Below are 15,019 nucleotides of genomic sequence, written 5' to 3'. Positions count from 1 at the left end.
GTCTATGTCATATTATTGTGAGACACAGTTTGAAAATTAACACTGCGATATAATGGAAAGTAACAAAATTACTTGTGCTGTACTGCAACTATTAAAAAAAAACGTTCTTAAATGTTTTCAACTTTTAAGGTTAAATAGTTTTACTTTAAGATGTACGGTTTGAACATTAAATTCAGTGATTCTTTGGCAAACCACTAGAGGGAGCCAATGTGTTGCAGTTAAACGTAGTAGCACGCTATAAACAAAAATATATCACTATTCCAAACGCAGTTAATGACATCACTATTGCATAATTATTTAGAACGTCCTGTATTAAAATCAGCTGGTGGGCCTTCCGTAATAAAAAATTAACAAATAAATCATACTTGATACAAACTAGAGTCTTTCAATATGAGTAATACATATTTTACAAAATGAATGAAAATGAAACGATGTCCATTTTTATGTTGTGATGTGTGAGAGGGCTCCCTCTAGTGGTAGACGAAAGAATCACTGTTTAAGTACAGTTTGTTGTTGTTGTTGTTTTTTATCTCAATGTACAGTTTCTTAAGTCTTTTTTTTTTTTTATGTAACGTGTTTATTTTTTAAGCACGGTATTCATCTTCAAACCGTGAAGCCCAATATGCAATTGTCACGAAACAAGTAGTTCTGCATTTAACTGTGTAGGTGATGAGTTGAAACGTCAAAAGCACATTTTGGAATAGAACTCCTTTGGAAGAAAAGCCTTTATTTCCTATTTCCATAAACATGCCTGAGCATGGTGAAAGAAGCAGGCACTCAGATATCCATACGTGTAGAGCCACAGCGAGATAGAAAGACCGAGTCCATCTACTGTTCCGGGTCGGAGATGAGAGATGAAAGTTTTTCGGCTCGGGCCGAGCCTAGTGCTGGATCCTCCGGATGGACTGCACCTGGTTGGTGTGAGCCTGGGTGCTGTACTCGTTGTAGTTTCTGTACTCGCCTTGGTGTCTGTCTCTCTCCAGGATGTACTGGTAGCCTCGGTAACCGGGGAACTGGTACGCCACCCAGCTGCCACAGACACAAGGTTTCATTATGCACTACGAAGACCGGCCTAGTGGTCGTAAAAAGGACATCGCGGGCACGTAGCGTAGCAGTTGGGCTAAAAAGTTTTTTTTTTTTTAAAGTAGTACCAATGGTTCTATTTTCGTGGCCGGAGGAGTGAAGCCTTTTCACACTGCACTTAGCTCAGTAGGAAAGAGTGGCTTGGCAACACAAAATGACCGGGTGCCAGCTTGCCCATATTTGGAAGTGCTGACATAACAGCCTACCAGGAAGTAAAAACGGAGATTTTACTTCGCACCTTGACAATATTCATCTTTCATAGTTTGCGAAAGAAAGCCCTGATTTGCTCATTTCAACAAAGAGGAAGAGGAGATGAACTCATCGGGAACTTGGCTAGTTCAATCATGCCTTTACCTGTAAATAAGTCCGCCGAAATAACACTAAATAAGCCGAGCAATGCTCCATTATGTGGTCCCTCCCCCTCACCACATACACAACGAATGGGTTTAATGACGGCTGCTAAGTGCAGTGTGAAAAGGGCTTTCATTGGCTCAGAGGACTCTTAGAACAGGTGTTAGTCATTTTGCAGATGCGCACAAGCCATCTTATATAAAATATAAAATAAAATAAAACGCAATTTTTTGTCGTTGTGGGAGTGAACTACTGATTTTGAACGACTGGATCGTCGACAGCCCGTGCACGCCCCCCGCGAAAAAGCCGTTGAAGTCACTGACGAGTCGTTGCTAACTTACGCTCCGGAGTTGACTTTGATGGAAGGCACCTCTTTGGAGCACCAACCCATGGCCTGTAGGGAGGGGTAGTCGTCGCACATCTCAAACTTGCGGCCCTGGAAGTCCTCGCCGTCGTACAGAGTCACCTTGCTGTCGCTGTGGTTCTGCGAGAGACGAGGTTTTCGGCGCACGACAGTCACAACTTCGTTTCATTGGCGTAGATAATAAATACAGTGCACATGAAGGATGGAATAAATATATAAATAAATAAATGCATATACATGCGCATAAATAACCACATCAATAATAAATAATAAATAAACAAATACATGAAAATAAACCTATAAATAAATACATAAATACGTAAATAATTTTTTTTTTTAAATATGTAAAAAATACAATAAAAATCAATTTGTAAAAAAATACAATAAAAATAAAAATAAATACATAAATACGTAAATACTTCTTTTTTTTTTTAAATATGTAAAAAATACAATAAAAATAAATTTGTAAAAAATACAATAAAAATAAAAATAAATACATACATAAAATAAAATAAATAACTAAATATAAGAAAATAAATAAGTAAAATAAATAATATAACACCCCTAATATACTTATATATCCAAGGCTTTAAGATATGTGTGTTTGTATTGGTCGAGGAAGTCAAATATCCAAATTGAGCCATGAAAAGAAGAAGAGCACTCACGGCACACTTGATGGGTCTGAAGGACAGAATGTGCTCGGTTCTGTAGCTGCTGTTTCCGCTCCAGGCCTCGTAGCGGGGGTAGTCGCCCTTCTCCAGGATAAACTGCTGCCCCTGGAACTCGGGGTACTCGTACCCCACCCAGCTGCAAGCGGACCGAGAGATGACGGACGCTCGTTAGGATGCATAACTCTACGTCGACTTGGACAAAATGGCCGCGTAAGGGCGCACAATGGCCTGTAATGAACGCAGCATGCAGCTGCGTTTTGTGAAAGGCGGCACAAAGCAAACATTTAATTCTGCCTGCTGCAGCTGAAGGCGCGTTCGTTATCTGATCGGCAGTCAGTCGGCCATTATGGATCCCGGCCAGCAGATGCACGCGGCCGGCTCATGTGACAGACAGGTCACGCTTGATGCATGCTAACAACAAATGCAATAATATGCAAGTGTAATTGCTGCCACATCAGGAGGAAAAAATCAAATTGGACATTATGTACAGTGGATATAAAAAGTCTACACACCCCTGTTCAAATGCCAGGTGTTTGTGATATGACAAATGAGACTAACTTTTTCCACTATGAATGTGACCTATAATTATTTAATTTCAATTTTGTTTTTTCCACGATCAATCCAGAAGGTTGCGTAACAAATGATTGGCATTTTTGAACTGTTCATAATTCCTTCCACCTTTACTACCAGCTGAATAAGAACCACTCAAAAATAAAGTTCAGTTGTTCTAGTACGTGTTTTTTTTTATTACATTTGCTTTTTGTTTTTAGGGACAATCTGAAGGTTTATGCAAAATCATGACTGGCATTCTTGAACCGTTTCTAATTCTTGCCACCTTAACTATGGTTCCCATTTCTGAATGAAGAGAGCCCCAAATAAAGTTTGGCTGTTCTAATAGGCTTTCACTTACATTTTCTTTTTGTTTTCAAGGAGAGTCCTCAAGAATTTGTGCAAAAAAAAAAAAAGACTGGCATGTTTTAGATGTTCATAATTCCATCTACCTTCAGGCTTCCAGTTCCAGCTGAATAAAAACAGCTCCAAATAAACTTCAGCTGTTCTGGTAGGCTTTTTATTACTTTTTTTTTTTTTTGCTTTCTACAAAATCATGAAGGTTTTATCCTAAAACTGACGAGCATTTTTGAACTGTTCATAATTCCTTCCACCTTAACTAAAAGGCTATTGCCAGCTAAATAAAAACAGCCACAAATAAAGTTCATATGTTCCTGTAGGCTTTTCATAACATTGTATATTTACTTTCTAGGAGAATCAATAAGGTTTTGTGCAAAAACTGACTGGCATCTTGAAAGGCTCATAATTCCTTCCTCATCCCCAAAGCATGACACTTCCGCCACCGTGTTTACTGTAAATATGGCCAAAAAGCCCAAAAACTTAATTGGATCATAACAAAATCTCCCAACACATATAATTGGTATGTTGTGATCCAATTGCTCTCAAAAAACCCTCACATTTGAACAGGGGTGTGTCGACTTTTATAATCATGGATGTGAGGATAGGCGGTTCGGATTAATGGATGACTGCATGTATGAGAATGCGTTGAAATGATTTGGACTTTGAAAGAACCCGGATGGAGGTGTTCTACTTACGGTCCGTTCTCCACCTTGATGGAGCGGATCTTGTTGAAGCCGCGCTCCATGATGTTCTGGCACTCCAGCATGAACTCGCAGCGCTTGCCCTGGAAGTTCTCCTCCTCCCAAATGGTGATCTTGAACTGACCCATCTGCTCCAACTGCTGAGTGTTCATGGCTGCTCCTGCTGCTGCTACCGTCGCACTTCACTGTCTGAGCGAGGAGAATTAAATGGAGTTGATGAACACTCTTCTTGCATTTGCTGCATTAAAAAAATGTTTAACAATCAACTGCATATTTTAGAATTCGAAATAAAATAAATGATAATTTTCCAAATAGGTATATTACATTTTAAAAGAAGAGTTTTATTTCCTTACATTTCATTTTGACCTACTGCATGTTTTATCATACAAAAAAAAAAACTATTTTGAAATATATGCATAGTAAAAAATAAAAAATGAACGATGTAGTCCACCATTTTTTGCATGTTTGAACTGGTCCATTTTAAGAACTGTGTGTTTGATCATCTAAAAAAAGAAAATTTGGAAAGAAAAAAAATAAAAACCTTTTTTTTTTATATTTACAGTATATAGAGGAAATTCAGCCTAACATTTATCCCCTTTTTTTTTAAACACTTTTAAATGGGTCAATTTTATTTGTAACTATTTTTTGTACACTAAAAATGTTTGTATCATTTGAAAAAAGGAAATTCAAAGATATTTTAAAACTACAGTAAGTCTAACGAATAAAAAGTTCTATTAATTTTGCCACTTTTAAATGCATGATAACTAATGAATGACTTTTATCTTCTTCTTTTTTTACACAGTTTTGTAAGGGTCAGTTTAGGAAATTTAACTTTATGTCGATGACATGGTTTGCCAGATTCAATATTTATATTACATCAAAGATTATTATTTTTTAACAGAATCTAAAATTAAAAGTAAATAAGATCACTTCTACATAATCGTCAAACTATATGACATTAAAAAGCTCCAGTATATAATAATGTAAAATTAAGTAATAAAGTTGCTCATTTAGTTGAAAATGAAAATGTTCCCCCACTTTTATTTAGCACTATGATCAAAAACATTATTTTTTATTTACATTTACCTGCCATGCCTCTAAACTAATAATTAGCATTTTGCTAGCCCTGATTTCATTTGTTAGTGGAAATGATTAACATACTTACAGACGGTACTGAAGTGGGACAGATCCAGTATAATCAATGACGGGGTAGAGACCCTCGCTTGCGCTTTTATAGGGTCGGGCCCCCCCTGGACCGTCGACCCGGCAGCCTTGCACACTCAGCAGCCCGGCGGGCCCGGCTGAAAGGATGGCATTAGCCGCGTGCTTTGTGGAGGCTTCGCGGCGCCATTGTCCTCAGAGCCCGCAAGCCACTTAGTCATCACTATGGCAGCCGAGGCCCACAACACTAACGAACTGACGTGACACTTTGATTGCCACCAAAATGATAATAGACACATTCTGGGAGCTGATCCTCTCTGGTGTTTTCGCTCTCTCGCGCGCACACACACACACACACACAAACTGGCAGGACACTGGAGATGCACAAGAAGAGGCGTTCTGAACCTTTAAAAAAGACAAGTCGTATAGTTTTACATTTGGAACAATTTAAGAATGGGCCAAAAATGAATCAATCACAAAATATGAATACACAGGTCAATTATGTAGCTTCTGCCATCTAGTGGAAGAGTATTTCATTGTTCTGCATGTCATTATATGTCATTGGTGTAGATAGGTCACCAAACATAACAAGCACCACCTAAAAATAAATAATACTGCTATTAAATACAGGGGAAAAATATATATATCAACAATAAGTTTCAAAATATTCCGGCAAAAAGATACCATAAAGTTTAAAAAAAAGTATTCATGCAAATGTTTAACTGAAATACAACTGACCTGGAAATGGGCAGTGATGCTTTCATATTCCACTAGAGGGAGCCACACTTCGAGATTCCTTGATGTAAAGTACGCCACAAAATATCACGAGCCGATATATTTCCTTGTCATTATGGATTAAGATGTTAAAAATCAGTTTGCGTGTACCTTGCTTTACGTCATATGTCTTTGTTATTTTGACAACTTTTCCGCTACTCGTACGTTTTGGTCACCAGCCTACATAACGACAATTACCGGGGCGAAAATTGTGAATAAATAATAAATAGTTCTTAGAGACCAAATTTAAATGAGTTGGGCAGTGATTCTTTCGTGTACCACTAGAGGGAGCCCATGTACCACTACACTTTGGGTAGTGAATAATTTTCCAAGTTGAATAATTTCCTGTGCGCCACATATGATGGCCATTAAAACTAGAGCAGTTTTCCCTAACCTTTATAGCGCCAAGGCACATATTTTACATTTGAAAAAGATCTCATGGTAAGCCACCAAACAAAAATGTCACAAAAAGGGATTACACAGGTTGACTACTGTATGTACCGTCTGCCACTATATGTCACTGGCATCGATAGATGAACAAAGATAACAGCCTAACTCACCTTATGATGCTGTACTGTTGCAAACGCATACTATATTTTGTTACATTATTACCAAACAGGGTCAAATCAAAAGTCAGCATTATTTGGTTGTCAAGGCAGACTATATATATATTTGACACAACTCTTATATTTAGTATTATGGAAATGCTCAAAAAAGGTTGTGCTACACCACTGCAAAAAAAAAAAATCAGTTTATATAGACTATACTTTAAAGGGTGGGGGGGTTTATAAACGTGCCCAAAAAGTACCATAGTATTTCATCGTGATATCAGGGCATCACGTATATGAAAAGAAAACCCCAAAAGAAAGAAATGAAACTACGTGGCAGTGGGAAGAAATAAGGCTTGCGGCGAAGTGTACAACGTGGTTAAATGTGCCTCACAGTCAGGAGATCAGTGTTTGAATCCACAAACCTCTCGAGAGGGAGGGGGGGGATGGTTTTTAGAAAGACCTTTATCCATCATTAGTCTGACATCTAGTGGTCAAATGTATATTGCAGTCATAGTGGACACTGGAACTTGGGTAATGTGTGTGCGTGAGAAAAGCACTTTTGTAAGGCGTCCATTGTAGCTGAACATGTTTGTGTGTGTGTGTGTTCGTGTGGAGCAGGTGAGGGTTCGGCAGGTGAAGCTTATGTGGACGCAGATGTCACACGCGTGTTCCAAAGCTGAAGGCGCTGAAGCCTTTGTGCTCGACTACGAGTACACAATGAGCACTTTCACAATGTAATAGGATTCAGTATTCACAAAGTGCTGCTGCTACTCATCGATTAGCAAATTAATCAATAAATATTTTTTTGATAATCCAGTAATTGCCTTGATATGATGTTTAATTTAGAATCAGAATTTCAGCCAGTCTCAACCCCAAAAAAATTCTCAGGTGCCTGTAGGCCTCCATGAAAGCAGACTGAATCCAAATAAGACAGTTGCAAACATCTGCTTTTGCAAAACAATAATCAATACACTTTACAGACAAAAAAGAAAAAAAGGTATATTTCCTGCACTGTCAATTTGAAAAAATGTCCATCTTAAAAATAACATACATGTTTATATTATTTAATTATTTTTTATTTTTTTTATTTTTTTATGAACAGTTCAAAATGCCAGTCAGTTTTTAGTTAAAAAAAAAAAAATACTTTTTACGCATGCAAAAACTTTATGAATCCCCGAGAACAGAGGAGGGCAAACTCGGTCCTCGAGGGTCGGAGTCCCGCAGGTTTTGGAGGTTTCCCTTTTCCGACACAAGCTGATTCCAATCAAGAGGATCGTTATCAGGCTCACGCAGAGATTGCTGATGAGCTGATCATATATCAGCTGTGTTGGAGAAGGGAAAACATCCAAAACCTGCAGGACTCCGGCCCTCGAGGACCGAGTGTGCCCACCCCTGCCTATAGAAGGTGAAATGAAATTATCCTGGAAAAGCCTACTAGAAGATCTGAACTTTATTTGGGACAGTTTTTATTCAGCTGGAACTTATGAGCAGTTCAAAAATGTCACTATATACATATAAATTGTAATTTCCTGTTAAATCCATCAATGTGCGTTTGGATGCAACAAGCACTCTCGTTTAAAATCCTCTCTTCTATTGCTGTTCTATTTTTTTCTTCTTCTTTTTTTAAGATCCCTGTAACGGTGCAACGACGTCAATGATGTCATTGGCGAAAGGTTTTGTGCGAGTTGTGCTTGAGATGGCGTGCATTAAAAGTGCCGAGCGAGCTCTTGTTTCCCAATCACTATGAATGAACACAACTATTTGAATAGTCAGTGAACGCACCTGCACACACATACGAGAGTGTTTGCATACGCACGCGCGCGCGCGCACGCGCGCACACGCCGCACTGAATGCCCTTCTTCGGGTGGAAGGTTGCCACGGAAACTAATCCAGGTAAGGATGACGCGAAGTCGGACATCTGCTCTTCCGACATCCGAGCGCGGACGTCCCGCAAAGCAGCTGCACAACAATTTGTCACCTTTTGCCGCGCCTCGTTTTTAACTCCTCAGCGGACGTACGACGCAATACGGATTATGATGTGATGCGTGTATTATTGAATTGTGTTGACAGGCACGTAAACACATGAAAATGTAAATGTCGGTGTGGTGTGCAAACGCACATGCAGGGAAGGGAAGGAAGGAAGGAAGGAAGGAAGGAAGGAGCACAGCCATTGACCCAGTGGCATTATTCACCTTCTCTTTGCTTGCGTAACAAACAATTATCTTATAATTATTTTTATCTTCTTAGGGTCATCCAGTAAAAGGAATTGCTAGTACGTAATTGGCGATTCGATCGAAGGACTTCAAGGAGTGCCATGACTAAAATCATACAAGGATAATAATAGTTAGCATCACTTACTGTATTACAAAAAATATATATATATTCTACGGGTACCAATATTGTACTATTAATACCAATTGTACTTTCTGATAACAAAACGAATTCTCATACCACTAATACTACTATGAATGGTCGAGTATGGATACCAGGTTTCGGTATCGGGCAGATATACCAGGCCTTATTTCAAGGTATCAGCACTCGGTCGCCCTCTTGTGGCCGTTTTATGATCAGGACCTGGAAAGCTCGAGAACTAGGAATTAGAAGAATAAACATCTGCCATTAATTTCATGCAATTTTAAGTTAAAATTCTATGTTATGATACATAAGACTTTTTTTTTTTAATGATTTATAATTGTTTTGTTTTGTTTGGTGTTTTTTGGGGGGGGGGGGGTTAGTGGTATCCGTACTTGGTAATGGTATCAGTGACTATTCAAAAGTGGAGAACTAAAAAGTGCTTATCAAACATAACTAATAAGGCTAATTCTACTCATACTAAAACTAATTCCATTATTGCTCCTAATATTGTTATTAAATCTACCAACTCTACTAATTCTAGTGCGACTGATTCTAACTAATACGAATTCTACTGACACTAACACTAATTTAATACTACTAATTATTCCAGTAATAGGCTGCCATTAATACTAATATTACTCATTCTAATGCACTGATTACACTTTTACTAATATAACTAGTACTACTAAATTAATTCTAAAAAATAAAATATACTAATAATACTACCAACAACACAAATAGTAAAAAATAATAATAATTTAAAAAAAGAAGTCCAGATACATTTTTATGAATTCTGATTGAAGTCCAAATGATCAATACAAAATACATGACCAGTATTTAACCAAACTTCTCCACCAATCATAATTATCGGAAATAAAAGCAACCTTGCGTTCATTTCAGCAGCTGCAACCGGCACAACAAAAAAGCTACTAGTTGGCCAACCCGGAGAGGAACAAGCCTCGGGCATTTGCATGACTCTTGATTATCAGTAACTGTCAGAGGAAAAAACATGTACGCACACACACACACACGCATGCACACACCCGCACACACGCACACACACGCTCACACACGCACACACATAGCCTCTGGGAGCTACTCAGCCAACCATTTAGAGATAGTCGAGCGCGGCAGTTTGGCAGGCTCCACAAATGCAATCATGTCGCTGGTGTCCAGAAACAGACAGCGGAGTCTTGATGCTGCTGAGACAAAAGAACAACTCAACATGGTGACTTGCGTCTACTGGAGATTTGCTCCATGCGACCCTTTATTGGGGTCACGGCAATTCATGATGTGAATGATTGCGCTGGGTTTGAATGGAGCAAAGATGAGGGCAGAAGGTTCAAGCTGCCCTTCGGTGAACATTGTGAAGGATTACACCTCACATCTTGGTCAAACTAAATAATAACAAAATAAACGAATTGGTGCTCGTTTAGAGTCGTAAAAATCTTCCACACAAAAAAAAAGAAAAGAACCAAGACTTCCAAAGTTGACTACCCTTCATTTTTGGATTCCGCTCAAATCCTAAAGGGGGAAAACTGCCTACACGTCAAAGTAACAAGAGTTCAAACCAGATGAGACCGTAGTGCACTCGAAAAACAGTTGGGTCAAAAATAACCCCAAATTGGGTCAAGATTGGAATAACCCAATTTTTTATGTTATTTAACCCAAAAAGTTGTGTCAAATTAAATGAATCACCCACAAATCAAACCAATTTGATTGTTTTGTGGGTTATTCATTAGAAACAACTTTTTGGGTTAGTTTAAGAACCCAAGTGAATTGGGTAAAAAATGAACCAATCCAATTTTTTGCGGTATTTAACCCCAGAAATTGGGTCCATTGAAATTAATAATCCACAAATCAACCACATTTTGGTTAGTTGAATAACCCAATTGAATTGGGTCAAAAATGAATCGACCCATCATTTTGAGGTAGTCAGTTCCAAATGTTGGGTCAAATTAAATTAATAGCCCACAAATCAACCACATTTTTGGGTTGGTTAATGGGTAAGTCATTTGACCCAACTTTTTGGGTTAGTTTAACAACCCAATTGAATTGGGTCAAAAATGAACCGATCCAACTTTTTGAGGTATTTAGTCCCAAATATTGGGTCAAATTACATTAATAGCCCACAAATCAACCCAAGCTTTGGGTTGGTTTATGGGTTATTCATTTGACCCAAAGGTTTGGGGTTAATTGAATAACCCAAAATGTTGGGTCAGTCCCTTTTTGACCCAATTTAGGTTCATTTTGACCCAATTGTTTTTAGAGTGTGGGTAGGTTTATGTGTGCGCGTGGTTGTTTATGTAGTGTTACAAACAAGACCACAGTGTAGTAGAATATGACTATTGTGTTCTTTTCAGAGTTGGGAGGGGCCAAGCATCCACACGGAAACGAAATGCCGACGAGCTACTTTAGCATCAGTTGGTAAGAGTTTCACAATGCCGCTCGCAGGACCAGTTCGGTTGCAAGTCGGCAAGGTAACCGTGCAAGGTAACCAGGATACTGACAAGTGTGCGCTCTCCCTTCCTCTCTGTTTAAACAAATATTGACTTGCCGAGGCAAATAAGCTCTCAGGTGAAGAACGACGGGAAAGACGGCCTTTTTCTAATGACGAGCCGGTTAAAGGTGATTAACTTTCATGAGAAAATTATCTTGACAAAAGGGTTTGGGAGTTGGAGGTTTGGGAGGGGTGCAGCGGATGACAGGGTCACCATTGGTGGTTTTTGCAACATATTGTATGTACAGCGGCGAGGACATGTATGCTAATGCTACACAAACATCACACAAATTGACTTTTAGGATTATGCCGGAGACTCAAGCGCAAGCATGACTCTTCAACATTTTTACAGAAGACAAAACTGAACGGAACAGTAGTCCGAGGCTGACTGGGTTCAATTGATAGATTCTTATACTGTAGCAGGAAAGCGGTAGTTCAATGAATATGTTTTCAAATGAGATGGCTGGAAAAGATAAAGGCGTTACACTTTGTAAAAGTAATACTGTAATTACTTTGGAGTCAGCCAGTCCTCCCTCAAACGTCTCCAATTGGTTCAAAATGCTTGCCTTTTAACTGGAACACGTAAGAGGGAGCATAAAAGTCCAACTACATTTGTATTTTTTATTTTTTTAAACCTAACCTCTCTGAGCCGCTCCATCCCTACACTCAAGTTGTTGTTGTTTGTTTTTGGCAAAATGCAAACAATTCAGCAAAAAGTATGAATAATTGATCAACTTGTAAAATACTGATATCTGACTCGTTGACTACTACATGACTCTAATCTTGGCTAGCTTGTTAGCCTAGTAGTTAGCATGTCTCCCTTACAGTTCTGAGGTTTTGGGTTCCAATCTCAGCACAGTGACCTCATCCACCCCTTAAATAACACAATCACGTGGCAAAAGTAATCTACAAAAAAACGCTATATAGCTACGCATGGTGTTAAAGAAGCAGCAGAGGCATTTCACATATTTGAGGATACCATTATCACTAAAGCTATAGAAATAGCTAGCTTTAGCTTCTAATACATCACCTGCAAACAACCCCGAACTTCGACCTTGACACTATATTAGCATATATATAAAAAACTTAAAATAAAATACAAGGTACTCACCAGAGATGTTGACGCAGACTTCCTTTCTTTGATCCTGCCTTTCTGCGTAAGCTAGCTATTGCGCTTGCTAAGTACGATCTTCCTAAGAAGGCACACATGTCATGAAGGTTCTTCCTTTTGTAAATTGGCACAACTGTGCCCTTGTTAACTCGCAACCCCAGATTCGAACGTATTTCAGCAGGAAATGCATCTTGGCACGTTTCCTATCCAAGGCTTCACAAGTATCCACCCGATGCATCGTTGGTTTAAGCTAGCTGCCGCCGTTTTTGTTTTGTTTTGTTTTGTTTTGTCATGTTTTGTCATGTCTACAGGTTTTGTGTTTGTGCCTGTTCTTGTCAGCCATGTTGGTCGTGTCGACCAATCGGCTCCCTGCATTCAACTACTCTCTTGTCCTGGTGTGTCTTGTTGCGTCGTTAGTTTGCTTGTATTTAGTTCACCGTGTTTGTTCAATCCGTGTTTGTTCACTGTTGCCATTTTTCGTCACGTTATGTTATGATTCCTTTTGTTTTGTGTTTGTTCCCTTTGTTACTTGTTTTTTTTTTGGGGGGGGGGGTTAATCTTTTGATTCATCCATCCATCCATTTGAACTACTTATCCTGCCTTTTTTCCATCTATTATAAAGGAATCCTTTTTTTTTTATATACTCCGGCCATGCAGCTTCCCTGCATTTGGATGCTCCACATTTTGCCAACTCCCAACATGCAAATGAGTGCTTGTCCCAATTCAGGTGAAAAAGTGAGTGTAGCGCTCTGCCGAAAGTGTGACCAATTCAATCAAATGTGTTCAGGATATGCACTGAGCAATTTGGTTCAGAAAACAGGGTTTAGTGTTTTAGAAATGGGAAAAAATACTGCAAATGGAGATGCTGACACCTGTGTGGTCAATACTGGTAGTGATGGGCGCAATACTGGATCAGTCCAAATGACAGATGGCCCTAAACAGGTGCGCATGTGTGTGTGTGTGTGCGTGCATGTGCGTAATGTTTAGTTAACCATTAACGTAACCCGCCATTAAGTCCATCTCTGAGTTCTGCGCTGCTCGCCTGCAGCCTCCAGTGATGACGTACAAAGAGGACGGCGATGGAAAAAACAGCCGGGATGAATGTGCCATTTGGAAAATGATTATCCAAAAAGGCGTGAAGGCGTGGAGGGTGGGGGAGTTTGCAGAGATTAGCATCCCTGCTCTTGTAAATGTCAACTTTTTCATGTTAGGTTCCCACATACAAGATAGATGAAATATTGTGTAGTGAATAAATGTATTCAGGTAGCAGTTTCCAATTCATCTCATGTTCAGTTAACATTTTATCGTTAGCATAATAGCATCATTGCCTAAGTATTTTATTTATTTATTTTTTACATTTTTGGAGAACGAAACTTCAACAGTCCGGTTGCCTCGATTCAACCTTTGCGGATTATCACGATCTGGATGACAAAAAAAAGATCATAAGAAAAAAAACAACATCATTTTAGGTAGGCACGTTTGTATTTTTTATTGATCAATGACAACAAAAATGACATGCTGTAGGAAATTATGCTATTACGATAACAATATGGTGGATTTTTATTACTTTAGTTTAATTTTTTACTGTTAACAGCTCTATAAACTTCCAACTATCCATATTTTCTGTAGTGGCTGTCCCCGTTAGAGACACAGGCAAGTTGGAGCCTGTGCATGCTGACTTTGTGCGAGAGGCGGTGTACCCCCTGGACTGGTCGCGGTCACACTCACATTCACAGATTTCATTGAAATTAGCGTGCATATTTTTGGAAGAAATCCAGAAGGGAAAAAAGGCATCTTTGTGAACATCCAAATGAGATTCAATCCCAGAACCTTTCGACTGTGAGGCAGATGTGTAAAACGGCAGAGCACCGTGATGCCTTTATGAACTTATTTCCTAAAAATAAAAATAAAAAAATAAAACAGAAGATATATTTTTCTAGACAGCTTGACTAAGAAACTTCATCATGTGATCAATTTCTATTTTCATTTTATTTATTCGATCCTTGTCAAATGTATACATTGGGATGACCAAATCAAATTGTCAAGTGGGTGACATTCTTCTCTCTCACGCACACACACACTAAACTATAAAAACATTCATTGCCGCTAACATTTGTTTTCGTTAGACTTCATGCAAAAATTACCATCAACTTGTCCTGAGGATACAGTAGCAACTCGTTGTGCAGCTTTTAGATTCGAAGTGTTTATTCTATTGGGGGGGGGGGGGGTAGCTGGGGCGCAGCAACCAACAAAGTCCTTGGCACGAGCAAACTTCGCGTCTCCAGTCGCCAACCCGTACCTGCGTAACGCGAGCCGAACGAACAAAACATCACCTTCAGGTATTGTACGTGGGGCTCAACGTGAAGCAAATACGGACGCGTGCGGGGGGAAACGTCCCGAGTGCGTGCGCGTGCGCGCTGGGACTCCAAATTTGCGCCGCGCGCGGTGCTCCTTGACAGCTGGCGTGACCCTTTGCGCGCCGCGCCGG

The 15,019-nt window shown here is 39.3% G+C and overlaps 1 protein-coding gene across 1 annotated transcript; it reads right to left on the bottom strand.

Moving 5' to 3' along the window:
• Positions 1-707: 707 nt before the first annotated feature.
• cryba2b (crystallin, beta A2b) lies at positions 708-5,409 on the bottom strand. The gene is made up of 5 exons (XM_086091688.1): positions 5,245-5,409; positions 4,074-4,268; positions 2,464-2,605; positions 1,776-1,918; positions 708-1,029 (listed from the first exon to the last, which is right to left on the bottom strand). Exons 2-5 carry the CDS (start codon positions 4,229-4,231, stop codon positions 882-884), a joined length of 591 nt encoding a protein of 196 aa, XP_085947814.1. The 5' UTR covers positions 4,232-4,268; positions 5,245-5,409; the 3' UTR covers positions 708-881.
• Between the last annotated feature and the right edge of the window lie 9,610 nt (positions 5,410-15,019).

Source organism: Leptonotus elevatus, chromosome 12 (assembly GCF_054856555.1).
Source record: "Leptonotus elevatus isolate MCC_2025b chromosome 12, RoL_Lele_1.0, whole genome shotgun sequence".
NCBI lineage: Eukaryota > Metazoa > Chordata > Actinopteri > Syngnathiformes > Syngnathidae > Leptonotus > Leptonotus elevatus.
Note: the sequence above shows the minus strand (reverse complement) of the source record. Positions and strands in the feature narration are given on the sequence as shown.